The 26,584-nt window shown below is 44.2% G+C and overlaps 8 protein-coding genes across 8 annotated transcripts; 4 read left to right on the forward strand and 4 right to left on the reverse strand.

Annotated features, from left to right (window-relative positions):
- Positions 1 to 53: 53 nt before the first annotated feature.
- Positions 54 to 2,724, reverse strand: F5147DRAFT_771427 (uncharacterized protein; the record flags this gene model as incomplete). The annotated part of the gene is made up of 13 exons (XM_041441246.1): positions 54 to 298; positions 351 to 440; positions 492 to 1,055; positions 1,103 to 1,369; positions 1,420 to 1,446; positions 1,494 to 1,679; positions 1,741 to 1,758; positions 1,807 to 1,936; positions 2,033 to 2,054; positions 2,104 to 2,167; positions 2,242 to 2,295; positions 2,347 to 2,443; positions 2,485 to 2,724. 13 exons carry the CDS (start codon positions 2,722 to 2,724, stop codon positions 54 to 56), a joined length of 2,004 nt encoding a protein of 667 aa, XP_041295292.1.
- A 421-nt stretch (positions 2,725 to 3,145) lies between these two features.
- Positions 3,146 to 5,308, forward strand: F5147DRAFT_771428 (uncharacterized protein; the record flags this gene model as incomplete). Its single annotated transcript, XM_041441247.1, has 7 exons — positions 3,146 to 3,211; positions 3,269 to 3,961; positions 4,017 to 4,118; positions 4,168 to 4,212; positions 4,263 to 4,605; positions 4,662 to 4,687; positions 4,733 to 5,308. 7 exons carry the CDS (start codon positions 3,146 to 3,148, stop codon positions 5,306 to 5,308), a joined length of 1,851 nt encoding a protein of 616 aa, XP_041295293.1.
- Positions 5,309 to 6,209: 901 nt separating this feature from the next.
- On the reverse strand, positions 6,210 to 8,496 carry F5147DRAFT_650997 (uncharacterized protein; the record flags this gene model as incomplete). Its single annotated transcript, XM_041433498.1, has 7 exons — positions 6,210 to 6,388; positions 6,439 to 6,850; positions 6,900 to 6,992; positions 7,045 to 7,701; positions 7,759 to 7,877; positions 7,978 to 8,143; positions 8,287 to 8,496. 7 exons carry the CDS (start codon positions 8,494 to 8,496, stop codon positions 6,210 to 6,212), a joined length of 1,836 nt encoding a protein of 611 aa, XP_041295294.1.
- A 297-nt stretch (positions 8,497 to 8,793) lies between these two features.
- Positions 8,794 to 9,228, reverse strand: F5147DRAFT_572576 (uncharacterized protein; the record flags this gene model as incomplete). Its single annotated transcript, XM_041431098.1, has 1 exon — positions 8,794 to 9,228. One exon carries the CDS (start codon positions 9,226 to 9,228, stop codon positions 8,794 to 8,796), a length of 435 nt encoding a protein of 144 aa, XP_041295295.1.
- A 5,932-nt stretch (positions 9,229 to 15,160) lies between these two features.
- Positions 15,161 to 15,364, forward strand: F5147DRAFT_525212 (uncharacterized protein; the record flags this gene model as incomplete). The annotated part of the gene is made up of 1 exon (XM_041429975.1): positions 15,161 to 15,364. A coding segment is annotated over one exon (204 nt), but the record flags the coding sequence as incomplete, so codon positions are not given.
- Positions 15,365 to 18,615: 3,251 nt separating this feature from the next.
- Positions 18,616 to 19,287, forward strand: F5147DRAFT_651000 (uncharacterized protein; the record flags this gene model as incomplete). The annotated part of the gene is made up of 4 exons (XM_041433499.1): positions 18,616 to 18,656; positions 18,730 to 18,946; positions 18,993 to 19,180; positions 19,230 to 19,287. The coding sequence occupies 4 exons, from the start codon at positions 18,616 to 18,618 to the stop codon at positions 19,285 to 19,287; spliced, it is 504 nt and encodes a 167-aa protein (XP_041295297.1).
- A 2,404-nt stretch (positions 19,288 to 21,691) lies between these two features.
- On the reverse strand, positions 21,692 to 23,931 carry F5147DRAFT_771432 (uncharacterized protein; the record flags this gene model as incomplete). The annotated part of the gene is made up of 5 exons (XM_041441248.1): positions 21,692 to 22,066; positions 22,115 to 22,299; positions 23,358 to 23,547; positions 23,602 to 23,798; positions 23,856 to 23,931. The coding sequence occupies 5 exons, from the start codon at positions 23,929 to 23,931 to the stop codon at positions 21,692 to 21,694; spliced, it is 1,023 nt and encodes a 340-aa protein (XP_041295298.1).
- A 1,006-nt stretch (positions 23,932 to 24,937) lies between these two features.
- On the forward strand, positions 24,938 to 25,937 carry F5147DRAFT_651002 (uncharacterized protein; the record flags this gene model as incomplete). Its single annotated transcript, XM_041433500.1, has 5 exons — positions 24,938 to 25,069; positions 25,128 to 25,171; positions 25,225 to 25,339; positions 25,391 to 25,829; positions 25,858 to 25,937. The coding sequence occupies 5 exons, from the start codon at positions 24,938 to 24,940 to the stop codon at positions 25,935 to 25,937; spliced, it is 810 nt and encodes a 269-aa protein (XP_041295299.1).
- Between the last annotated feature and the right edge of the window lie 647 nt (positions 25,938 to 26,584).

Raw genomic sequence — 26,584 nt, forward strand, 5'->3', positions numbered from 1 at the left:
CATTTTACATGGACCTTGTGAATTGTTTACATTAATTATATACAGCAATCAAGTTATTGCAGGCGACGCTCCCGCTGCTCCAGGCTTGTTATAGTTGCATCTAGTGGTTCCATTATCCGGCGGTGAATGTTGAGCAAACGATGAATGTTGATGACATCTGTACCAAGCTCGGTCACCCGATCCCTTGCCTCCGTGTATGCGCCAAACAGATTTCGGTTGGCCATAAATGTGATTGCCGGCTGCGGGTCAGGCACACATCCGGCCGCAGGTTCAACAATGCTGCATACATATTGATCGACTTCCCCATACCATGGTCAGCTTTCATCAGGTTGCAAATATAAGAAACTCACAGTTATCATGTCCAATGCTATTCAGTCGTCCGATGGCTCGGCGCATGGACTTTTCTGCAGTCTCGAACACATTATGTGAAATGGACCGCCCTGCATATACCATGTTTTAGCGATTAGTCCAGGCGGTCGCAAATTACTTACTTGAGTTCACAGAGGTAGATGTGATGTCTATAACATCTCCTCCTTCCGGCAATGTGAGGTCTATAACATCTCCTTCCAACAATGTGAGGTCGATAACATCCCCTCCTTCCGACAATGTGAGGTCTATAACATTAGTTTCCTCCCTCATATCACGCTCTTCCAGTTGCTGCATGATGATTGTGTCATCCATCAGATCGTCCCACCTGCAATCGTAAAGATCCTCTGTGCTGTCCTTTTCAGCTTCCAGGAGCATGTTTTTCGTATGCATGCCATCATCCGCAAATAAATCTAGTGCATCGGATACAAACCGAGCCATGGGGAGCTTGTCTCCATTTCTACTATCGTCTCCATCATGATGAGAAGGATTTTGAATAGCTGCAGTCTTTGGAAAATCCCCCCACCCGTAGCCATATGGAGCATCAGTTATGTCTCCCAGCATTGTATCTTCTTCCCGGACAGCAGCGTCACGGTCCCATCCACAGTCATAAGGATCGGCTGTCTCTGTGAAATCAGTGCTATCCCGGCTGCTTTGTTGTTCACCTTCATCCCGTCTTACATCCAGTCCTGTGAATCAGTCAGTTCAGATGTCAACAAACAAAATGTCTACAGACTGTCTTCCGATGACATGATCATTAATGGGGTGATCGTATCCTCCCATCCGCAGTCATAAGGATCTGCAGTCGACTCGTTTCGGGGTATCTCCTCGGTGGCAATCTCACCATTCCATCCACAATTGTAAGGATCTGCAGTGGCAGACTCATTAGGTGATGCCGTCCCATTGACCATGGAATTATCCCAACCACAATTGTAAGGATCATCGATCGGAATAGGCTCTTGCATAACTTCATCTCTCATTTGGTTCAACGATGGAGCCGGGACTGCTTTGTTGGTTGAGTCAGCGGATTTTGGGCGACACATCAGCACTTACTCTCTTCTGGTTGACCATTCTGTAATGCTACTGCCTGGTTAGTAGAAGTTTAATAACATAAATGACCGACAAACTTTCCCCCGGTGTCGTTGCTTTTTCAAGAGCTTGACCGTCATCCTCCCATCTGCAATCGTAACTATCGGCCTTCGACAACTCAATGGAGGAAGCCGGCCCATCGACAATCGGCCCATCCCATCCGCAATCGTAGGGATTATTATCAACAGCTGGACTGACGGGATACAGTGATGCCGGTGATCTGGCTAAATCATTTTTTCCATGGAAATCAATTAGCTTCATCTTGGGAATCGGGTTTGTGCCAACCTTCCAATGTTACATCTCCTGATCAGATTAATAAGTTGAGTTTCCATAAGTTTCCGGAAAACTGACCTTCTGCTGGCATCAGAGCGTCCTCCGGAGCTGTGGTATCAGCCTCCCATCCACAATCATAAGGATCGGCTACCGATACCTCATTTAAGGAAGCTGGCCCATCCGCAATCGTGGGGATCATCGGCGAGAACTATTGAATCCATAACCGACTGTGATGCAAGCGATTCAGCTGAATCTTCCATTTCATCGAAATGAGTTAGCTTCATTCCGACAGTCAGGTTGATACTAACTTTCCGATGTTGCATCGCCTAATCCCATCAATAGGTTAAGTGACCATTAGTGACCATACAAACTTACTTTCTGCCGATAATGGACCGTCGGGACCTCCAATTGTTCGGGAACCTTCTAAAAAGTTGGGGGTCTGGAGCAATTCAGTTATATACATGTCTAATATCAGTTGTGGGATAAGTAGAGCTGGAAAGTAATGCAACTCACCGGACAGCATGCTTGTGACTTCATCAAAGTCACCGTTGAAACAAAGCTCGTAATCTGTGGGACAAGGTTCATTCAACCAAGCCAGTTATCCAGGAAACGACTGACTTTTCTCTTTCTTTCCCATGGAATCACTCCGATATTCATAGTAATGCAGAAGCTCAGCACAGAACCTATATGCTGCAATAGGAATGTCGTCAGCATTCTGGGCCGAATCGGGGTTAGAGTCAACTTGTGTTTATACACTGGATAGGATTCCAATCCGATGATTCCTCGGAACGTCGGCATGCTCTCTGGTCTGGGGGGAATCCATGACTCTAAAGGGACATAGATGCCCCACCAATCTATAGGATCTTCCTCCAAAGCATGGCAGATTGCTACCAGGGTGTCGGTAGATGTGAAACACTGATATTGAGACTCGGTAGAATATATGCTGGAGAGTCCGTCACCAGCATCTGAGAACACTTCGTCGCCAGCATCTGACATAGTTCGGGTCGCAAAACGAACTGTGTCGCTCAGGCATGATCATTTGCGTCAAAATGAAAGTCGGAGAATATGACAATGAATATGCTCCAAGATATACTTTGATATGGACAACCTGGCAATTGAATGCGTGGGACAATGATCGATGACAACCTTCTATTTACATCATAATTACATTCATCGGTCCACACCGCCGTGCTTCTATGTTGGCCACACGTTCTCGGAAACAGCCAAAACCGACATATTGGTATAGATCCCGATATTTGTAAAATTTCTCTGAGTCACATCCCTCTTTCCCTTCCGCACAGCTTTACCCCGTTATCAACTCATCAGTGTTTTGCATCCAGTTCTATGACTCCTTCCGAAGCAGACAGCTGCTCTTCATGACACATTAGAGGATGTGCAATCGCTTATAAAGCGATGCATGAAGTTGAAGGAGGGCGATTCAGCGGCGGGGTTAGCATTATCGGATGAGATCGCTAGACGCGTGGTACGTCCGCTGCCATTTATGCGGTGTTAATGTTGGTACTAACACAGTTGGTTACAGGCAAAAAACTTAAAACTCTATGCAGGCCACGTGACATCATTCTCTCCCCAGCTGCTGTCATGTGCGGCGGTCGTACGGCAGTATTCCAAGGCTGGTGTCTTTCAAGCATTGCCGGACTGGACAACCGTCGCTGACGATGATCCGCGCATCAAGCATCATCCACGATTCCACAAAATGGTAAATTATCGACATCTCACCAGTTCTGGGGACACAGAACACACTGCTTCTGGTTGGGCCAATGTGGAAGCGACTGCCTCAACGTCACCGTCTCGTGACATTCCAGTGAGCAGATTTATCGCTGACAACCAAGACCCTGCCATCGCGAAGCATGTCCTGAGCACTACGACACATGAACCTGTGTCTCCACTGGCAGCCTGGTTCAACAATGTACCGGTAACACCTTCGCCAACCGCACTGTTGGAACCTCTGACTCCTCTTTGCCCTTCAACCGCCGCCTCCCCAAGCAAGGAGCATCTTCGTGCGATGGGAAACAGGACACAACCGAAGACTGTCCGACAACACGGCAAGCGCAAGGACAGACAAGCGGAAGATGATGTTGTGGATGAAACAGACATGATACGTAGATCTACACCACGCCCATTATCCCGACAATCTGCTCCGAAAAGGAAAAAGAAGTTCATGTCCGATCATGAGGAAAACCAGCCAACCGGAAGCATATACGTCGCCCGGAAGGTGCAGAATCCTTTTTCGCCTGTTTGTACTTCTAACTGTGGCATCTTGCTTGCAGCACACAGCGTCATCATCAATGGCAAATGCAGTTGCAGGACCACTTAAGGTAATGTCATCCGACACGGTCGATGATAAAGGTTTTTGGGATGCAGACACCAGGGTAGGTTGTCGCCATCTCGGTGATTCCATTTTCATGCATATTTATCCAGCCGGATGGATGGGGTCGCGATTCCACCATTGCAACGTCGGCGGAGGTGGGTTCTTTATACTCTGGATGCTAATGTCAGGTAATGTATTTTTGCAGCATTCCGTCCGCTATCACCCCCGAAAGTGTGACAAATGCATCACATTAGACATACCTTGTATTGTCCTGCCTGATAAGAAGTATGGTTTCACAAGACTTGCATGTGGCAACTGCGATGAGATGAAGATAACTTGCACAATTGATGGTGTTGGTGTCCGGGAGAGGTTGCAAGCAAAGTCAAAGGGAAAAGACCCTCTTCCTCCCAAACGTTCCAAGATCTGTACTCCCAAATCGTGGGCTGCCAAAACTCTAGCCAAAACTGACACCACAAAAAGGAAAAAACAACCCACTCGTGCGTTCCCCCGTGCTGAGCAAAAAGTCCTCGTGCCGGATGTGTCGGAAGGTAAGCACATCTACAGCACCCTTCTGGCGAGCAAAAATCAATGCATGAAATTTCAGACTCAAATGCAGAACAACCGATGGAGGTCGTGACTCCAGATCCGGATCCACCAGCACCCTGAAACATGCAGCCTTCGGAGACTGTCTTACCACTAGCAATGGTGCAACCCTTGACAAACACTCTGGTTGGGTCAGCCGGACTTGGCAACCAGCCCGAGCCTGAGCCAACTCCGAGAGATATATTGCATAGTATTCATGACCTAGGTAGACGGTCTGATCTCCTTGCTACAAACGAACGGGTGGACGTGTTAGACACCAGGTTGCATTTGGTGGAGGAAACACTAGATCGGAGGTTGACCATGCTGGAGAAATGGTTGAGTACTTCAGATCTGCAATGGAAAGTGACATCATCATCTCTGGGCAATTTGTCAATGGCCCTTCGGAAGCACAGAGACGATCAGATTATACACCACCGTCGGGAGAGCATTTTTGGAGACGGATCATCACAGCAACAAGATGCTGGCCTAGTTGATGAAGAGGGTGTCTCGCACATGGGGAGACAACCCAGTCGTATCAGCACAAGAAGGCTAGATAATGCCGGGAGGTCTGTATCTGCTGTTCAAATACCCGGAGCATCACTTCCATTGGTGTCATCGCCTCTGTCTTCTCGATTCTCCAGTGCCCCACTGGGCACATCCGGCGAATAGATCTTTATCACATCTGGATACTCGTGTTTTCTTGAAGGAACCCAACACTGTACTTATAGTTGTCTTGTGGGTTTAAAAATAGTAGTTAGGATATCTTCCAAAGTTTGCAATAAGAATGGAATATTCCACTACATTGTTGGCAAACATTGAAGGAATTCCGGTAGTGATGGTAGGCCATGGAAGTACAAATGATGCAAATCTGTACAGGTCGAAGGGCTGTCCGAAGGGTACCGGATGCATGTATGGGTAGCCCAGCCCCATGTGCATTTCATCAGGATGGGCCCAGCTAATCATTTCCAGCCCAAGCAAATACATGTTTGATCTCAGCAGTAGGCTCAGGTAGTTCTTGTTGCCTCAGTTGGGCCCATGGAAGGGCCTAGTTGGTTATTTTCAAAAGATGTTTGATATTGGAAGGGTTGTATTGACGCCCGGGTTACAACCACATGAACCATCTACATTCGAGTATTATATGCTATTGGATGTCACAGCCTTCATACAATCACTATGAAGCCAGGCGTATTGTAACTAGGCAGGCCAAAGCAGAGAAGCAAGCAACAACTCTGTATATACAAGAATCTTGGAAATAAAACAAGGTTGGCCATATTGTAAGAATGGGAGCATAACATGTGGCATAAAATTACATGATATCTGGAGCACCTATATACAAGAACCTTTAAAATGAAAAAGCCATATTGTAAGAATGGGAACATAAAAAATCAGTCCATTGTTGTGTTTCCGGGAGGAATATTCGGATGTCCTCAAGATGCGGACATCGCTCTCCACCGTGCATCCGAGATGCTCAACCGTTGCTCAAATGCGTTCAACCGCTGGGTGAGGTTGTTCTCCATGGAAGCAACTCTTACCTCCAATGCCTCCACCCGCTCATTGCTGGCAAACAGATCTAATCTTCTGCCGAGGTCCTGGATACTCTGGAAGATTTGTCTTGCTGTTGCTCGGCATCAATGCGGTTGGCTGGCGCAGGCTGGTTATCCTGTTCCGGTCGTGGGACAGGCTCGATTGTAGGGAGCGGCTCCATGGGAGCCTTGCCCGGCCCGACATCCTTCGCCTGTTGCTGTCCCTCTGGGTAATGTAGATGAGTTGAAGCCTATCAGATTGAACAGAAAACTTACCTTTATCTTCATGTTCAGCGCCATGGGAACTTGGGAGCGGGAGGTTTGCCTTCCTAGCAGAGCGGCCAGCCGGAGTCTTGGCATGGGACTTTGGAGTGCATGTTCCGGAGTGCTTAGGAGGATTGGATGGTTCTGCAGCGGTCTTCGCTTGCATCCTCTCCCTCACACCAACGCCGTCAATCGCACATGTGACTTTCATGTGATCACAGTTTGCGCAAGCAAGGCACGTGCATCCGACCTTCTTGTCCAGAAGGACAATGCAGGGTACGTCTAGTTTCCGGCATTTGTCGCACTTCCGGGGGTGGTACCGAATGGAATGCTGTAAATTTGTGAGCATTTCACGGCAGTGTTTTGCTGAATGACTTGCCTGCAACAGGGTAGCGATATAGGAATCCTGGCCCCATAGGGCAGGCTAAATAAACCAGTGAGTAGACGAGCTTCGTGAAATGCAAATAACATACCCTAGTGTCTGCATCCTGGAAACCTCTGTTATCAGCTGCATCCTCCAGAACTGCAGGGTCGGAATTGTTCTCAGCGGCGACAGGCAGCAATACCTTATATTGTAAGGTCAACAATTTGGCTAAACAATTCATGTGACAGACATACCTTTGAGATCGCATATACCGTTCCGGTGGGAGCTTCTTCATCCGATAGGAACTTCTTCCTTTTTTGCCTGGGTTTCGAGGACTGGGGAGGCAACTCGGGTGCATCAGTCATAATGGCCTCATCTGCATCATTGTCTGCTGCTTTTTTCTTCTTACTGTTGCCGACCTGCGGCACGACCTTTGCGGGTTTCTTCTTTGTGCCAGCCGCAAAGAGATTATGTTTGATGAGAGCAGCAGGAGGTGCCAAAATGTGGGTAGATGTTTGCGGCTCCGCAGACTTTGGTGGAGGAGATACTGGCCTGGGTTGAGTGTCCGGTGAGGTGATCGGATCCGGATCAGCGAGGGATGCAGTCGGCAAGAGAGCCGAGACCGTGGACGGCGGCGTCAATGTGTCGTTTGTGGACAGGAGGGCAGGCGCAGGAGCATGTGGGGGTTCAAAGCAGGTGGAAGCCTCAACCGCAGCAGGACTGCGGTAGCCCATGGTCTTGTCAAATCGGGGGTGGTTCTTGATCCTCGGGTCATCATCAGACACAGAGGTCCAGTCGGGGACGCACTGAAAGGCACCGCCCTTGGAGTACTGCCGGATGACGGCAGCACAGGAGAGTAGCTGCGGGGAAAATGACGTTGCATCCCCAGCATGAATCCTTAGATCTTTGGCCTGCGTGGAATGGTTAGCTTGCAAGGAATTCAAAGTCCAAGAGAAAATAAAACTCACCACGCGTCTGGCGATGTCATCAGATAATGTCAAAGTCTCTGGATCGCCCTCCTTCAACTTCATGCAATGCTTGATGAGTGGTTGCACGGCCGCCAGAGTGGCATTCAGGGCATTATTAGCTGCCTCAGAAGGTGTCATAGTTAATATTTTGAAGCAAGTATTTTAATGTAGATACGGAAGAGGAAAATTTGGTGTTTGGAAAATTGTCCAAGTGCCTACTTATCAACCCATTGGTTGTGGCCATTTCCATGAATTGTGGAAGCTCTGCAATGTGGACCGGGTGTAAAATTATTGTAACACAATAGAACTGCTGTGACCGTTGTTGTCTTAGGTCACCGCATCCACATCGGGAAAGGCCGATCCACATGTACCGCCTGAACATAATCTGTTGTCTGGATATTAGATGCATCACATCTGTGAGGGTGGGAAGTGGATTAAGGCTTGTTGCGGCGGCGGCGGCTAGTCTGTAATGGTGAGGCGCGCACCACATTACTGTCTGTTGTCACAATGACACGTGGTTTGACATACAATACCTCCACTGCGACAAGCCTTAATCCACTTCTCACCCATAATGGGTGCTATGCCGTGTATGGGATATCTGGACTCTACATGATTTTCCAGAATCAGTGGTGGATCCACATTTCCCGGTGTGGATATACCAGCTGTCGTGACCGAATCCGAGAGCGGTAGCCACGGTTGTTTTGTACAATTTGTGACACCCGGCCACATTTCTGACATCAGGAAAAAGGGAAAAAGTCTTAGCCATCTTAGCTCACTTACAGAGACTTAATTCGACGTTAAGTTCACCAAGTTGTCAAAGCAAACCATTCTGGCTTAATTTCTGCTTGGAGGATTGTTCACAAAGGAAACACAATAATAGTAAGCAATGAATGGCCAAAATTCAGCACAGAGGCTGCAGAAAAGCATGTTCAAGTAAGAAGGTTATTTGTAAGTAATCAACACCATGCTGCGATGTAACTAAGTTAATAGGCGCTATGCAAAGTACTTCCTAAGCCGACATAAGTTAGTATCAAGTCACCAGGCAATCTCAAATGCCTGATGGTCAATGTATTTATTTATATAGTAAGTGCAGAAAGCATCAAGGGTCTGTGTGTAAGAGAGATAAGTAGGTACAAATTCATGCCCAAATACAGGCATAAGGTGTGCCGCACGAAAAATGCAGTCAAGGTGAATGACAGAGGCAAATCGTGTCCCATCCTCGCAGGTTTTAGGCTCTACTACCCACATTCCTGTGTTCTCATCTCGTGAGTCGTGCACATGTTTGAACCAATGCACAAATGCACAAGGGTAAAGTACACCATTGTGTTTAAATGAAAAGAAAAGCCTTACTTGAGCGATATCGAAGCCATGCATGCCCTCGACAGTGGGATCAGAACTAACGAAAACACAGTCATATCGACCAGGGCCGTTCCTCCAGGTATCCACGGCACGAATTCGCTCGTAGCGCATACCACCGATGCCTGAGACATCACTTGAAGCGAAGAAGGTGGCAATGGCAGATGTATACAGAGTCATTTTTTCATATAGCTCGGGAAGGGCACCGGACGAGCCAGCGCCAGACTCGGAGGCTTCTGAGTTCAAGTTGGAGTCAGAATGATGGAGCTGGTCACGTAAAAATCGCTGAATATGAGTGGTGAGTTCCGGTTCACCAATTTGATCTGTGAGGAGGTCTGCGTAGATCCGTTTTGCTACATTAAAATTTGTTGTAAGTAAAAAGCACGCCAGGTGAATGTACTACTCCACTCACCAGATTTCTTCGCCAAGTCCACATGAGCTAGTATCACCGTCAGTCCAGCAACAGCGTCGCCCTCGAGTTCAGCATCTTGGTCTGCATCAGCAAAAAAAAATGCATTTCCGAGGTATTTGAAGTGTGGGAATGTGCATCTAAGGTATCCGAAGTGCAGGAACATGTGTCCAATGCGGCTAATGTGCAGGAAAATACAGACAAGTAGATACACAAAGCACAGGAAAAGTGAGTTTGGTTTCAGACAAGATTATTTGCCAGACAAAGGATGGACAAGGATAGGGAAACTTATAGTGCTCTATACTCCTTGACACATATATAAAAATGACCCATTTGCAGCCCAGGGAGGTTCTGAGTGTCACAGTGGTGTGATAAATGCTGTCAATATTTACTATACAAAGTTAGCATGTCAAATAGTAAAAATAAATTGTGCTTAAAAAACTCACAGTAGAAGCCACAGTAATTGTCAACATGGTGACAGTGCACAATGGTGTGTCCTAAGATGAATTCATCAACAAAGTGTGCAGGTGTTGGTTGTCCAGAAATAAGGCTGCAAAAACACTCCTATGTGAGACCACAATGATGCAAAAAGTCAAAAACACTCTCAGGTACAATGCGCTGTAGAGATTACAACAATTGCTGGACACTACATGAAGTAAGTAGCCAGCTATATAAAAATGTGTTGTGGTCATGCACAGCCTAGTCTGCTATACTTGAAAGACAAGTGTGTTCGACCCAAGGGGTTAGCTGTTTGGAATGGTCTGTAGTTAGTGAAATGATAAATGATCAAAAGTCCGAGCACAGGAAACAAAGTCCAAAGGTATATCTACGATGTCCAATGCCAAAGTGCCGGGTCCGATGTTTTCAGGTTTCAGGTTAGCGGGTTTCGGGTGAGGGTTTAGCGGGTTAGTGGGAATTGCAATAGTGAATGTCGGGAAAGCGAGTGGTATGCGGATTAACGGTGGTAATGGGTATTTTGGATGAAAAGAGTGGTAATATTCGCAATGTCAACTAAGAACTACAAAATATCGGGTTTGACCACTAAGTATCGGGAAACGGCTCCCTACTACTTGGATGATGAAAAATACTCAAGGTCAGTCCAATATATATGTAAGTACGTGGAAATTTGGAAACCCGTAGGTGAAAGTAGCGGCTGAATATTTCGGATCCGAAGTACATGTAGATGAACATGAGGTACTGCAGACGATGGGAAAACATGTAATAGCACTGGCTACGACGTGAGTAATGTGCAAAATAATCAACTATGCACCTAGTGGGGCTAGCAAGATGGGATGGGACACAGATGGGACAAGTGTACAGGATTTCGGGTCGGCCAGTGCGGCTGAAATGTCGGGTCCACTAGTCAAAGTGTCAGGTTTCATCGGATTTGAGCGGGTTAGCATCGGGTTACATCGGGGAATGATTGGCAAGTAACGGGCATTGGACATGTATCAGGAAGCAAGAGAATACGTGCTCAGTGTGAGCTCGAGTGCTACAGTGCTGTCCACAGTTTGACACTGGACTGCAAATAAATCAGAAATTAGAACATCAGGAGTGCAAGGAGTACATACTAGGCAATCATGACTAGTTGGCCAACTTCACATAAGTAAACTAGGAGCTCTGTGGAGAACCATTGTACAACAATAAAATGATGGAAAATTGACTCAATGATAGCAGATATGGTAGTAGCAAAGTTAGATGCAAAAGCAGGACTGATGAAAACAAAAACACACCAAAGGGACACTATTTATATGTGCATCAACTGCATTCAGCATAAATCCTGCTGGATAAGTAATGTAGCCTTTACCTACAAGAAAAACAAATAAGAACATCACCTGGCAGACAATTATGATGGTGGTGGTCATGGAAAATTTTGGACTTTGTGTTAACTGCAAAAGGATTGAGACATTGAGATCACATGAACCTGAACTGCAGTATGTAACAACCCACCACACATTGCTAGTTTACAATGGATGTTGAAGTGTCTAATTGGTGGGAACAATCCCTCAAGCTTGCCAGGAGAGTAATGCTGCATTTACCTCCTAGAAACAAATGAGAAAAACAGCAAACAGAAATAGGAAACCAAGAACAACAGAGGACTCACTAATCATTTGACTCAATTGTTTGGTATAGAGACACCGTTGATTAATAATATTGTGAGTTGTTCATATCTAGAAAAAAGATAACATTGTAGTATATTGCAGTGCAGACTCCAATGTGTCTGTGGTATTATTATAAATATATATCTCACTATGTATTTTTCTGTCTTATTCATTCTGCATGTTGTTTTCTGACTCTCAGCTTGCTGCTATTCATGCTGCCCAGTAAATTTTTATAAATATTGGATTATCTCCTTGTGATCTCAGTAATTCTCCACCACTATTACTAGCCCCAACTCTGCCATCTAGTACACTGCTTCCTCCATCTCCTAAGGTTTTTGGATCTCACTACCAGCCACCTCCTGCTCAAGTATTCACTGCTAATGAATTATCACTTGAATGTAGCCAGGTGTACCACCAGACACATGTTCAAGCTCTTATTGAGTATCCATTAGGTGCTATTATCAAGTATCCTGAAATAGGAGCTTTCAAAGGCTTTTCTGTGGCACATATTTTCAATGTCAACCCAGATCCTGACTATTTCATTAATCCGAAGCTCAACTTTCCAGTACTCTCTTGGTGATGGCCACAGTGGGCAAAAAATGACAAATGTCACTTACTCAAAGGTGCCAATGACAATCCTATTGAGTGCAAAAAGTTGACAACATTGTGTAAGTATCAGTCAGCTTACTTTTTATAGCATCTCTAATATAAAGATATAGGCAAGGGCCTTAAGCTTTGTTCATCATACATGTCAATTCTTCACCACTTCACACCTCAGAGGACACCACTAAAAGAGAGGTTTTTCTAAGAACCATCAATTTCTTTTGTTCATTGAAAGAAAAAGGTTGTACATTATCTTCAGAAGATGATGTACTCTAAGTTGAGTGTGAATCAGCAGACCTATTGGAGTATGATGACAGTGCAGACATTAAGGGCAAGTTTGATTGCATTGCACATGCAAGTCGACATCTCCAAAAGCATGGTACATGTAAAGATGCACTTGTCTTGGTCTTTGACAAGTTCAACCAGCCTCTTATCCAGTCTATCTATCTACTACTTCTATTTTCCCTTAACTCATATTTATCTGATGCAGATGTGAACATTTTTCACTATCGCAGTGAGCTCATCTTGTCCTCCATAATTTGCATGAGTATGATATTGTCTACCTCTATGCACTGCTGGAAAATGATCAAGAACAAATTTGTGCATTCAAAACACATGCAAAAGGCTTTAGTTATGCCCATTAGTGCCATGTAGTTTTGCTGCATCTCCAATTGAACAAAAGCAATTGTGCCACAAGTATTTTTCTCTTGCTACTGGATCTTTGCTTATTGTTATTCTTCATAGCATATTGGCACCATGTTGATGGCTCTCTTCAATGAGGTGTACTACAAAAATAGGCATATAACTGTAAAACAACATATACCATCTATGTCCCTAATGACTTACAAGATTGTCCACATGTTCTTATCATCTTTTGCAACTTGCATTCTCACCCCCCTCCAATGCCAGTCAAGACTCCACCTCCCATATTATGCTGTTTTGAGTCTCTTCTATCATATTTAGAATAAAAATTAGCTGATGCCACCCCATGTCACATCATGCTTAACTCTGGCTTCATGCATAGCTTGTGACATGTCCTTGGTTGGAGTTTGAGCTGGGACTACAATCCAACATTACAAGACCTGCACCCATCACTTGGTAATCTTGATCATGTTTGGTAGTTGATTAATCTTCTTCATCACACTCGGTTTCCTAGTGGTACTGGGTTTGATGGTGAGCTATTCAGTTTTCCCTACTTGTATCATTTTTGACCACACTTTGGGTGCTAAAACACTTGCCAGTGAACAGAACAAGCTTCCACTTGAATGAAAATATGTTCATTGTGCAGAATTACATATTATCTTACAAAACACTGAGTTTAAACTTATCATTTGTATGTCAAGCAAAATGTCAACTCATCTCTTATAGTCAAAGCAGTTATCTATTGACACATCATTTGAACGAGTGCAAGGATGGCAAGAATTTGAGATTGAAAGCTAGGATAGTGACCACATAAGATGTAATATTGTTCCTTCTTATTGCATAGATGATAGCTTGCTCATTGCACTACTGTACAGCTGTTGTTTCTGCTCGTGCCTTCACAACATCACAGTCTGTAGAGTCTCATGCCATCCTCTTCCGACATATTTTTGAAATTGCAACAAGTGATATCAGCCTTCCAGTTACCTTTTACCATATTCATGGCTGTAGCATTAAATCTATCATTGCAGATAGGCACAGGGGGCAGAGATTAAGTGCATAATCCTCTTTTTTGGTCACAAAATATTAATCATCCTTCAGGTTTGGGCATGTACTGTGTAGAATTGGCCTAACAAAATTTTCAGCTCTGTATGTATAAACCTCATTGGAGGCTCCATGAGCTGAATCCTTGTGATTATCTCTGTCATTTCTATTGCCTTTGTGTCATACACTTCAAACAGAATATCCTTGCTCTTTATAGTCAAGTCTCAAAAAATGTTTATAATGCAATGCTGAGCCTGGTGTAGAGATACAACAATTGCTGGACACTACACAAAGTAAGTAACCAGCAATATAAAAATGTGTTGTGGTCATGCACAGCCTAGTCTGCTATACTTGCAAGACAAGTGCATTCGACCTAAGGGGTTTGCTGTATGATATTAGAATAATCAGTTATAACAAAAGGAAGATAGTCCAAAGTGCGGGAAACAAAGTCCGAAGGTATAATTACAAGTCTGATATCAAAAATGTCGGGTTTGATGTTTTCGGGTTTGCCTCAGGTTGCATTGGGTTAGCGTTGGGTTTGCATCGGGAATATAGTGAATGTCAGGGATAGCGAATGGCGGGTTACTATCAGATGTTTCAGATAAAGAAAGGATGATATTGCGGAATTCAGCTAAGAACTACTAAATATCGGATGACCTCCTCCTACTCAGAGGTAGAAAGGTAAAGTAAATAGGTAGGAGGTATGCAAAATATATAGTGTCTATGTAGAAATTCAGAGTGCTATAGGCGAAAGTAGTAGTGCTGATTTTTGGGTCTGATGTCCTATGTAATAAGACACGATGTACTGCAGACATGTAATAACGTGTTCTACGATGTTAGCGATGTGAAAACAAGTAACTGCACACCTAGTGGGGATAGATACGACAGGACAAGACATAGGGAGGACAAGTGTGCAGGAAAATATCAGGTCCGATGCGCGGGAAACATCAGGTTCATTGGACTAGCATTGGGTTTAGTGGATTAGCATTGGGTTTTGCGGATAAACATCGGATTGAGCAGATGAGTGTCGGATAACATTGGGAAGTGATTCGTGTGCGATGGGTATTTGACATACATTGGAAAATAGCTGAATACAAGCCTAGCGCACGCTCGAGTGCTACACTGGTCTCAGCAGAAGGCCATCCAGCTATCATAAAAACACTGGATATCATTTGAAAGGGAAACTGCAAAGCCAAAGGTACTTTATCTTTTCTATTGAAATAATCAACTCTCATTATAGACAATAGTGTGGTTGAAAGACAAAGAGATGACAAAATTTGTCTTGCCTGCAATATATCAACCCATGAGTTTGATACCTCTTTATATATGGAAAGCCTTGCTATCCATTACAAACAGAAATGAACAAGCTCATCACAATGTGAATTGGGATGGAATCAACTTGACATTACTAGCAGGTATTATGCATGGTTTTCAGTATGATGTTCATGTGATGTCGAGTATTGACTTATATATTACATATGGTATCAACACTCAAGACCAGGAGGCTACACATGTACATCATATGAAGCGGGCTGTCAATTGTCACAGTGAGTGAATATCAGGTCTTATTAGACACATGCTTACCTATCACATATAGTACACTCACAACAACTGTACCTCTGCAGGTACACACCCTCAGATGATCATCCAACAAGTAACCACACAAATATCCCACTGGCAATGATGTCAACACTATGTGTAGATGCTGCCATGAATTGGCCAAGGTTTGAATATGTATTCACATCTACAGATAAACATGTGACAATGCAATTTGAGAATGGAGTGAATATTGATAGTATAGAAGATCCAGTACCACTCTCATTTTTCAGCACACTCGAGTATGCAGTGACACCTGGTGCCAATGTCATTAACTACCATGTTGCCAATCACCAATCAGCTATCGATCTGGCAATCAAAGGACTGACCTCAAGTATAGACTTAAGTCTACATCTCAGTACATTCAGTACACTGTGTAGTGCTCTACAAGAGGTTTGAGATGTATAAGAAGCAGGGTGAGCAAAAACACGCACAGCAAGCACTACTGATTTCCATAGTGGATTTGTAGCATTGGGAGGACACATGCAGCAAGCATTACTAGAGGCAGTATTTTTGTAGTGGATTTTTGGTATTGGGAGGACACATGCAGTAAGTATTACTAGAGGCAGGATTTTCATAGTGTATTTTTGGTGTAATAAGAGATAGCATCCATGAAACATTAACAATGAACTCACCTACTCCACCAATGCCTTCTACCCCTACCAGAACACCCAAATATCAAGATAGAGATATGCACAGCAAGCACTACTGGAGGCAGGATTTCTATAGTGTATTTTCAGCATTGGAAGGACATGTGCAGGAAGCACTACTAGAAGCAGGATTTCTGTAGTGGATTTTTGGCATCTGGAGGACATATGCAGGAAGCACTACTGAAGGCAGGTGTATTTTTGGTGTCAGTAGGATATGCCTAGCAAGGACTGAAAGGACTAGCAGCATGATGTGTGGTGGGCGTGATGGAAGTAGAAGATAAGAAGGAAGTTATTTGCATGTGTATTGATGACTTGAAGTAAATCACCCAAAATGGAAGCTGTACCTTTCTCAAATTGTTTTAGAGGTCCATTGGCCTCAGTTGATGAGAACTGGTTGATACACACATCCTTTCCATTATCGGCTGACAGCCACGGCTCACATGCACATGTCGGCTTTCCTTTGGCTCTATCACGTGTCCTCCCCTTGTCCTATCCATGTCCTCCCCTTGTACATTGGTATGTATTTAACTCGATTTGCATTAGACTGACAATATTTCCAAAGCTATATCATTTATATTTTCATTACTTGCATTATGGACCCTTTTTACACACTGCTGCTATCTACTCAGTTCTGAACAGTGCTTCAGTGTGCGCTCATATATACTAGATACTTACAATTTTCATGTATTCATCTATCCCCCATCGAAATTATCATCCATTTTCATGCAACAACATTTAGACTGAAAATTTAAACCTTTGGCATACTATCGCACATGTGGCTCTAACGGCCACACTAATACTCACATTTCATTCACTGCATCTATTGTCAAATGTTCCTCCCATTTTCACCACCACACCACATCACTTTCACATTTGCAGCTTTTCACATTAATCCTTTGGCTCGGCCATGCACTTTCACACTTCATCAAACCTTCAGCCACATGGCCACACATTGCACCATGCTTTTGGCAGCTCACTCACACTCACATTGCATCGGCACAAATTCTCACATTCCTCCCATTCTTAGTTACCCTTACCAGTTTCAAAGTTTCCCCTCATATTTTACTTAGAGGAATCATTCTCAGTAGCAATCCCCTTAGGCCAAATCTATACTTATGTCCAGAGGTCTATTTGAGTTTTACCCCACTTCACCCTTTCTTCTCCTTTCACCCCTTCTCATCTAGCTATCATTCCTCACACATACCAGGAGCGAAGTATGGCAGGTATTGTCAAAGTATAAGACTTGCAAAGTACAACTAAGCAAAGCCTATCAAAAGAACTCTAAGACAGTGAGATGTGAAATGGCAGCAGTCAAGCCAAACAATCATTCCAAATGAACAAAAAGGATTGATTGCATGAAGTATGACTATCCAAAAGTGACTCTACTTGTAACAAAGGAAGTGAAGTGGTGTGTGAGTAGCTAGTGAGCCAGATTATATCTTACAGCATAAAGGTCCGGAAACTGTGTTGGCAAGAACAGTAGCGAGATAAGCTATCTAAAATGTAATAAGACTCAAGGTGAGCTATTACACAGATATGCATGTAATAATGCATGAGGCATGCTGCTATACATATTAATTAAGCTTTTGATGGGCTAACAATGTATGTACCCCTAAGACATAATCAATAACAGACAAATAAAGTGAAAAATGCACCAGCATAAGTCAATATGAACATGAATAGGACATGGTACAGAGGATCACAAGTAGAAATAGGCTTCAGAAATGAACGGACAACCTTCAGATGACTCAGATGAATGCGCAGAGCTTTCAGAAAGTCAAAGGAGTATCAAGGAGTGCAATATGAGTCATTTGTAAAATTGGCAGAATACATGCCCAGCACCAACCCAAGTGCTACACCGGTCCATCATAGTAAGCAATAGTCTATGGTCCATATTACAAAACATTACATAAGGGAGAGATTCTGGTCAAGTTGTGCTCGCTGGTACTACATTCATAATCCAACAGCAATGAGAAGTGGTAATAGGATGTGAGCTTGCATTAATGTTGTACAGCATGCTGGAAAGTATAGGTATCCATGTATGGCTGATAGTGTTGTGAAACAAAATGGAAGAGCAACTTGAAGGTCAAAAGGATTACAAATGAGCAGCACAGCATGCTAGGGTGGACACCATTGACACTAAGCTGGCGGCTATTTGTGCTTTAGATGACACTTCCCCCTTGTTTCTCACCATGTGTAAGTGCCTGCTGTACAGCTGAGACATTTGACAGATTAATGCACAGAAAGTGCCACTTTTTGGCTAATTGCTAAGGTACTGTAGTGTTTTGACCTCAGGTTCGTTACAATGTCATTAGCCTGATGAACCAAACCTATTTCACCTGACCTTCCCAATAAGTAACTATAATTATAGTGGGCGATTACATAGCTCACTAACTATCAAATTAGTCATTTCTCTTAGATCCCCTACACCAGCAGTATATCCTGCCCCAAATACATAATGTCCTTAGGATTATCTATCTATGAGGCTTGGGTACATAAGTACGTTCTGTTCTGTTCTATTAGTTATATGGCAACCCCTGCTTTCTTGCTAAACAACCTGCTCCTCCTACAGACCATTCCCATGCTGCTGCTCCTCTACTCCCCCTCTTCGACATCAACCCACTCGATCTCTAGCCATGGAGCCTCCTCCAGAAAGGTCTCTGGCTTATCCAAAGCCTCCATCAGACATAAATACCACAGTCTTGGTTGCCAAACTGTGGTATTACCAGCTAGCAGGCAAGGTCAACAGAAGGAATCATCGCAAAGCAAGAGAAGACAGGAAATATTTGGTGAGTGTTCATGTTTTTGTTGTAACATACGAGCTGTTGAACATAGGATACCATAGAGATGTCTTCTGCTGACCGCAACATAGTCGAGCACATGATGTCTGATATTGGCATGGACATCCCTAATGAACCTTACATGGCGTGGCCAGGTGAAGAAGGTCTGGATATCAGCTATGAGGGTAAGGAGTATGAAGCCTTTGAGGGCTTATCAGAGCAGATCGCTGACTTATCAAACTAGTAAGTATGTCCTAGCTTAATTGACTATTTTGCTTGCTTATACTTTCAGCTGCTATGTTGATTCCCAGACATGGCACAATTACATAGAGCATCAAATAGAGCAATGAAATAGTCAACTTGACCAGCTGGTTGATTTGTATCTTAACTACTGTATGCGCAATCGTGGGGATGGGATGCTGCATATTCCAGATGCTGGTGTGGCTACTGATGGGCACTCACTGATAGACATCAACTTAGTAGACATGTTTAGTATGTTTTTTTTTTCACTATGTAACAATTTCCTGACCTTCTGCAGGTCGTTAGTAGATGTCCTTCCAACCTTTAATCTCTCATTGCTACCCCAATGAGATGCTCATCTACAATGGTTATTTGGGATGCTCTCCTCTATATCTGACAGTTGCCATTTCTATCTGAACTCTTGCAACTTATCATCAATACCATCAAACCTGCCCACAATTTAGTATCCAAGCACAATGCAAAGCGCTGTGCTATCTTCACAAAGTAGGGCTTCCCATGTGTCATTCTTTATGTAGCACTAAATGTTGTATCATAGATATCATATCAACCATACCTGAATTCACAATTCTCAGACACATATGACGTATATCTTGAAATTTTGCATTGTATTGATCACTGCTTAAATAAAGCACTCAAGCACAACACCCCCAATTGGTGCTTACTAAATGCATGTCCATGTTGTTTTTACAAACTTGACAATGAGCCTCCACAAGCAATTGACTGGATTTTCTCCATTGATGGCAATGATAGTCTCAAAAGATAGGTGTCTTTGATTTATGGCCTTACCCCCCGGGTAGATTCTTGACAAGCTCACTCTGATTACTGGGTTTATCAAGCTGCTGTTGATAAGTTCAAGGACACAGTGAGACCATCAGAGGTACGTTCATGATGTGTGTATGTGCTTAACTCAACCAAGCTTGGAGATACAGGATGATATGGGAGATCCAGTTATGGAGCAAGTGGAACCTAGTTTAAACTTCAACTGTACTGAGCAGTGGCAAAATGCCAGGCCTAAGCAATGGAAAAAAATGTTTAGTGTTTTTGACGAGTCCGGCATCTTCATTGCTACATGTTGACACCGATTTGTACTCCTCGTGTGTGATATGGTTCAGAGCAGTGAACTGTATGTCAAGTCTCATTCTCTGACACCATCATACTGATTTAAAATTTAGTACAAAATATTCCTTGGCTCTCATCAGTCAGCTCCTGCCTGTCTTTGGTGCAAATGGCGGCTGTGCTTATGATATTGGCTGTGTATTTTCCAAGACACTGGGCAACAGCAGTCTCGGTCCCCTTGCCCAAAACCTTAAGTTGCATATGATGGTCGGTGCATTTTATGGTTATGCTCACAATTGAAGATGCCAGCTATATTGGCACCCGATGTACATTGAAGGAACTGGACTAACTGAGGGTGAGAGATGCGAACATATATTCTCCTCTTCAAATGAACTCACATGAGGCACACAACATGCATCTCAATTTCATTGATATCAAATACTAGAAGAGCATTTTGCCTATGCACCTGACCTTCCTAATAAGTAAGCCTTATTATAGTGGTTTAATATGTGCCAAAGTTACTATTATTAGGCTTCATTGCAATAATACTCAACACCAGCATTATATACTGTCCCATGTATTCTAGGACTTCTGCTATTTGGTGTACATTGTATGGGTAAGCAGCTCAGCACTGTCCGCCGCCTATACTAACTGAATTCCTCATCCCGATGTGCTCTGCCATGCACCTAACCTTCCTAAATGGAGGGAGGCATTACTCCCACACCCCTCGCCCTTCACCACCACCATCACCATCATCTACTCCCACCATAGGTGTTGACAATGTCTTCCACACCCCTCAACTAGGTTCTTTGGCCATCACTATTATGTGGCACTGTCTGTTGAGCCACACACCATCATCCTGGACATCAGCACCATCTTAAGGGCACCACCACTAGCACTGTCTCTCAATGCCAGCACCATCAGCACCATCAGCACCATCTCTCAACTCCAGCACCATCAGCACTGTCTTCCAAGGGAGCCACCACCAGCATCATCTTTCAATACTAGCACTGCCAGCACCATCTCTCAAGGGCGCCACCACCAGCACCATCTCTCAATGCCAACACCATCAGCACCATCTCTCAGCGCCAGCACCATCAGCACCGTCTCTTATGCCACCACCAGTACTGTCTCTCAATGCTAGCACCATCAGCACCATCTCCCAAGGGAGCCACCACCAGCACCATCTCTCAGCACCACCACTGTCTCTCAAAGGCACCACCACTGTTGCTGTGCTACCTAGTCTGTGTATTGTACATCCTACCAATCGTATTGGCCGAAGTCCACTGTCAAACATGACTTCCTGTTGTGCATTATTACTGTCTGTGTAGGCAAATGATATAGCTGATTGTAGACTTTGTAATGAACAAAAAACATATCAATTTATTCAGACGAGCGAGAGCGATAAGTCATTAAGAAGAAAGTGGTATCTATGAACTAGAACTGCTGAGGTCCCAGTGCCAGCCCAAAATTGAAGGCAGTGAGATCAAAGTTGAAGGTAGTGGGATCAAAGTTGAGGGCACTGGGATTAAAGTTGAAGGCAGTGGGATCAAAGTTTGAAGCGCCATTATCCACATCGTGGAAGGCACCAGGGTTAGTGATGCTGGGGAAGGTACTGGGTTTGGCATTACTGTTGACACTAGTGTCAGTATTAATATTTGCATTGGTGCTGGTCTCAGTATTGGCATTGATGTTAGTGACTGGAGTGTCTTCAGTGGAGTCTGCCTCTTCATCGTCTGTGTCGACAGTCTCAATGCTCTTGTAGGTCTTCTTGCATTGGTTCAACTCTCCAGATCCATCCGAAGGCCATGCCTACTTCTTTCCCTTGTCTGAGCAAGTCCGGTGGCGATGCTTGAAGACCTCGCCATTTTCAAGCTTCTCATTGCGCTCTTTGAGGAGTTCTTGAAACTCCTCATCATCGAGCTGCCTCCACTTGATGGCAGTACTCCGCCACTTCCACAGAAGCATTTCAAGGTAAGGAAGGGTGCTTGACACTTGGCTGAGGTTGGTGAAAGGAATATTGGTAGGCCAGCCTTCGATGATCACTTGGTAGTGTTACGCACTCAAATAGATCTGTTAGGCGGAGCCCTAAGAGGGGCGTCGTCCGCTAACGTTCGTGACGTAACCGGAAGGATCCGGTATAGCAAGTGAGACTGGCGACGGCTAGTCGGCAGTGATCACAGTACGCGCGTGTCACGTGACTTGGTAGACGGATGTCTAAGAAGTCACTCAAGGTAAGGACAGTCTTGTCCGAACGATGAGGTCGATCGAGGTAGACTTAGTCGCGACGAGCGACTAAGAAAAGATACTAGAGACTGAAGCTGAGGGGGCTTCAGAGGGAAGTATGTTCCAGGGAAGATTGAGTAGATTCAAGTTAGAGAATCTAGTACAGGGTGACCAACTACTTATACTAAGTGGAGAGGGTTAAGGGCAAGGCTACCGCACAGTAGGTAAGGGTAAAGGGGAAACGAGAATGGTATAGGTGCGTTGGCAACAGAGCCGGATTAGTGATGGGTGGTCGAATGTGGAATGAGACCGAGAAACGTTGGAACGAACCAACGGTAAGAATACAACGTGCGGGAATCCGCAGTCAGAAGGAACAGAAAGAGGAAAGCCACATTGGTGGCACGAGTCAGACCGAGTCAGAGGTGCGGGACCACATTGGTGGTCGAATCAAGGGAGGAACGTGCGTGCACGTGCATAGAGGCGGATGATGCGAGGGACGGGAACGGTCCCGAGGATCCGGTCAACGGAAAGTCGGTAAAGGAGGACGAGCCGGTAGATGGTGAGGGCGAGGACGAGGGGAAAATGATAGGGGGGCCACGTGACCGATGTTACTTGTAACAGGTAGTGCTGGACAACATTATGGAAATAATTAACCCAGTGCATCTTCGCATTTTCATCCTTGATGATTTCCACTGGAAGATGTAGTCATTAGAGTAGTATGAAATAATATATTCAAAAAAACTCACCAAGTCCCTTGCTAATTTCATGGCGGATTTCCAAGTGAACTATAGAACATCGCTTTTAATGATTCTTTGCAGCGCCTGATGAGCATTAGAAATTAATGAACAAAAAGAAACTCAGGCAGGACAAAATGTACCTTTCATGCCTTGGACAGCAAATCCTTCCATCTTACTGACTAAATCTTGACTGTCGAGATTCATTACAGATGACGTAAAGTCATCTACACCTTCAGTAGCAAAGCTGACACCATGGAGAGGGAGGTCTGTGGACCTGCGCATTGCATAGAGCATCGCCTCAGTTCTAGTATGGCTCCTTAAATTGTTTAGCTATAAATTGTGTTAGTGAATCGAAAATAATGATAAGATGGACAAAAGACTCACCTCATTCTCAACAGCCTTAAGAGTGTGAGTGACATCAGTGATTTTTGACTTGGTGGAAATTTGGATGCCCAAGGCTTTCATTTCCTTGTGCCTGCTGTACTCGAGTAGAAGCTTGGCCTTCTTGTCATCAGCAAGTTCTTGATATTCTGTACGATAGTCTTTGACAAGTTCTTGTAGTACATCCTTGCCCGTCGCCCCTTGATACAGTAAGCATGTTGTCTATGGTGTCTAGTACTAGTAGTCGAAATACATACCACTTTGTTGATTTTCCTGGCGCTTCTTCCAGCAGAATGTGTTCCATGCATTCAACTTGGAACACCTGAACCTCATTAATCTGCGACCTAAGCATAAGTCATTCTGTACATGACGGAAGCTCTTGTGGTGGGAAGATGTGATAGTCTTCACGGTCTCGTCCAGACCATTCCAAGCATTGTTGAGTGCTAATTTAAAGCATTGTGAATTTTTACGATGTCAAGTATTAATGGCAGCATGGGCCTCCTTGCTGAGTGTGACCCTGGAATGACGAGGAAGTGCAGCCTGGACATGTGTGCGAGTCTGCATAGTGTGGATGAATCGAGTAGCCATAGACCTGGATTTTCTGACTGTTAGCGAACTATCAGGAGACAATTTATATGAGGACTGCGAGCACAACAGTAATATATTGAAGCTAACTATTTTGCAAACACCAATTGGTGGCTTTCAACCAAAAACAAATTAAAGGGTCTAGCACCAAAAAAAAGATAAAACAAGTAAAGCAGCATGTATATGAACACTAAAGCGCCAAGAGATGTAAACATTTGTGAAAGGAAGGAAGATGGCGGCTAAAAAAAAGTTATGGGACAACTTGGTCAATTTGAATGAACTTACAGCTGTTTTCAAAAATATGCGGAATCACAAAAGTTGAAACTCGCACATCAGAAATACCTGGCCAGGACCCCGTAAGCACTTGAGTGACAAATCCAGCACCACTTCAGAGTGCTTCACTGAAAGACAATGTCGTCGCCATCACCCTCTGTTGAGATACCTCAATTTAGGGCTACATTCATTGTCCATCTTGATACATACACAAAGACTACTATTGAAACTAATGGCAAAGCAAAGTCCAAGGAAGTCAAGTCTACAAAAGTCAAGGAACTTGTATTTCAAATCTCTGAGCCCAACTACCTCGAATTTCTGACTATCATCCGCAAAACATGACAAGTCACAATACAGGGTTACTGAGAGGAAAAAATATGGTTTCAAGTACCTTGTCGGCAATTCTCGTGGGCAAGTGATATTTGTGTCATCCATGGGGCTTGATCTTATCTCAGTGGTTTTTTATAGCCGCGTCGAAGCCATGGATGTTGACAACAAAGAAGATTATGCAGAGATGGCAAAGAAGCTCATCTCTGAAGAGCCTCAAAAGGTGAAAGTCTTTGTTGACATGAAAAATGTTGAGAAACTCCCTGTCTCTACTGCTCGAAATGAGGTATGTGGTGACGAGAATTTGTTGTGTGATTGTTGTGGCTGACGAGAACAGACTGCAGGTGATATGGCAAGCCAAGATAGCGGAGCATCAAATGATGAGATTGTAGCTGTAGACTGTACTACTGAACTTGATCGTGAAATTGCTCGTTATCACAGGCTTATCATCAAGAAATGGGGCAACAGTTATGATAACTCTGTCACATATGTCCACCAAAGTGGGATGGAGATCCCATGTACACCAGCAATGATAAAGGACTGGGCTCGTACAATGGTATGTGTCTACACCTTTGCATTGTACACTTATTAAGTATGAACTATCAAGTATGATGGGGAGGCTACCACCACTGTGCCACCCAATATCCCATATTTTGACCCTGCAAAATGTGAGCCTGCTTTGCATCCGATGCGCCGATCCACTGTTGTCACTTCGACACCTGCATCTACATCAATCAACACAACTGACATCAATTCACTCACATCTATGCTTCTTTTGCAAACTGTGCAAGACCTCACTTGTGAGACGACTACCCCTTTGACACCACACCCAGCTCAAGCTACAACCTCACTCCCTGTACCTGGAATCATATCACCTCCTGCACTGACACCTTCAATGCTCACACGTTTTTTGAAGCATGCTGAGGACCACCTTGGTGTTGCATTTGCTACAACATACGAATCTTCCCTATGTGGTATTGGTGCAGGGCCAGATATACTTGCAGAAATGGCTGACCAGGATCTCGTTCGAGTTGGTCTCAGTGCAGGTGATATTATTTGGCTGAAAAAAGGCAGCATTACATGGTGGAATGGCCCTCTTGCAAAGAATACAGCAAAACATTGTAGCACTCGAGCTTGCGCTAGGCTCGTTGTAGGGATTCATTTCTGGCTAGGCTTGGAGAGACTGTCTTTACCTTACCTTATGTTGGCACTTTGTAGCTTACATAATGAAGTTACCTTTTCACCAGTTCTACTATGAGTCTGAGTATTCAGCAAGTTTCTATCATATTTCCTCTCCTCTGAGCCTTGAGCCTGGTCCAGAAACCCTTTAGGGTCGAATAGCAGCTAGGTTCTGCAAGACCCAACATTGTTCAGACTTACCATCTGAATTGTTGTACCTTCATCGTATTCACTGATTTCCCGATACACGTTCAATGCCCGTCACTTTCCGATGTAACCCGCACAACCCAACGCAAACCCAACACTTTGACTAGCGGACACAATGTTTCAGCCGCATCGGACCCAATATTTTCCCGTGCACTTGTCCTATCCATGTCCTGTCCCATCTTGCTAGCCCCACTAGGTGTGTAGTTGATTATTTTGCACATTACTCATGTCATAGCCAGCGCTATTACATGTTTTCCCATCATCCGCAGTGCCTCGTGTTAGTTTACATGTACTTTGGACCCGAAATCATCGGCCACTACGTTCGCCTATAGGGTTCCAGTGTAGCACTCGAGCTTGCGCTAGGCTCGTATTCACTGATTTCCCAATACACATTCAATGCCTGTCACTTTCCGAT

Source organism: Suillus discolor, assembly GCF_016758755.1.
Source record: "Suillus discolor strain FC423 chromosome Unknown F5147scaffold_15, whole genome shotgun sequence".
Taxonomy (NCBI): Eukaryota; Fungi; Basidiomycota; class Agaricomycetes; order Boletales; family Suillaceae; genus Suillus; species Suillus discolor.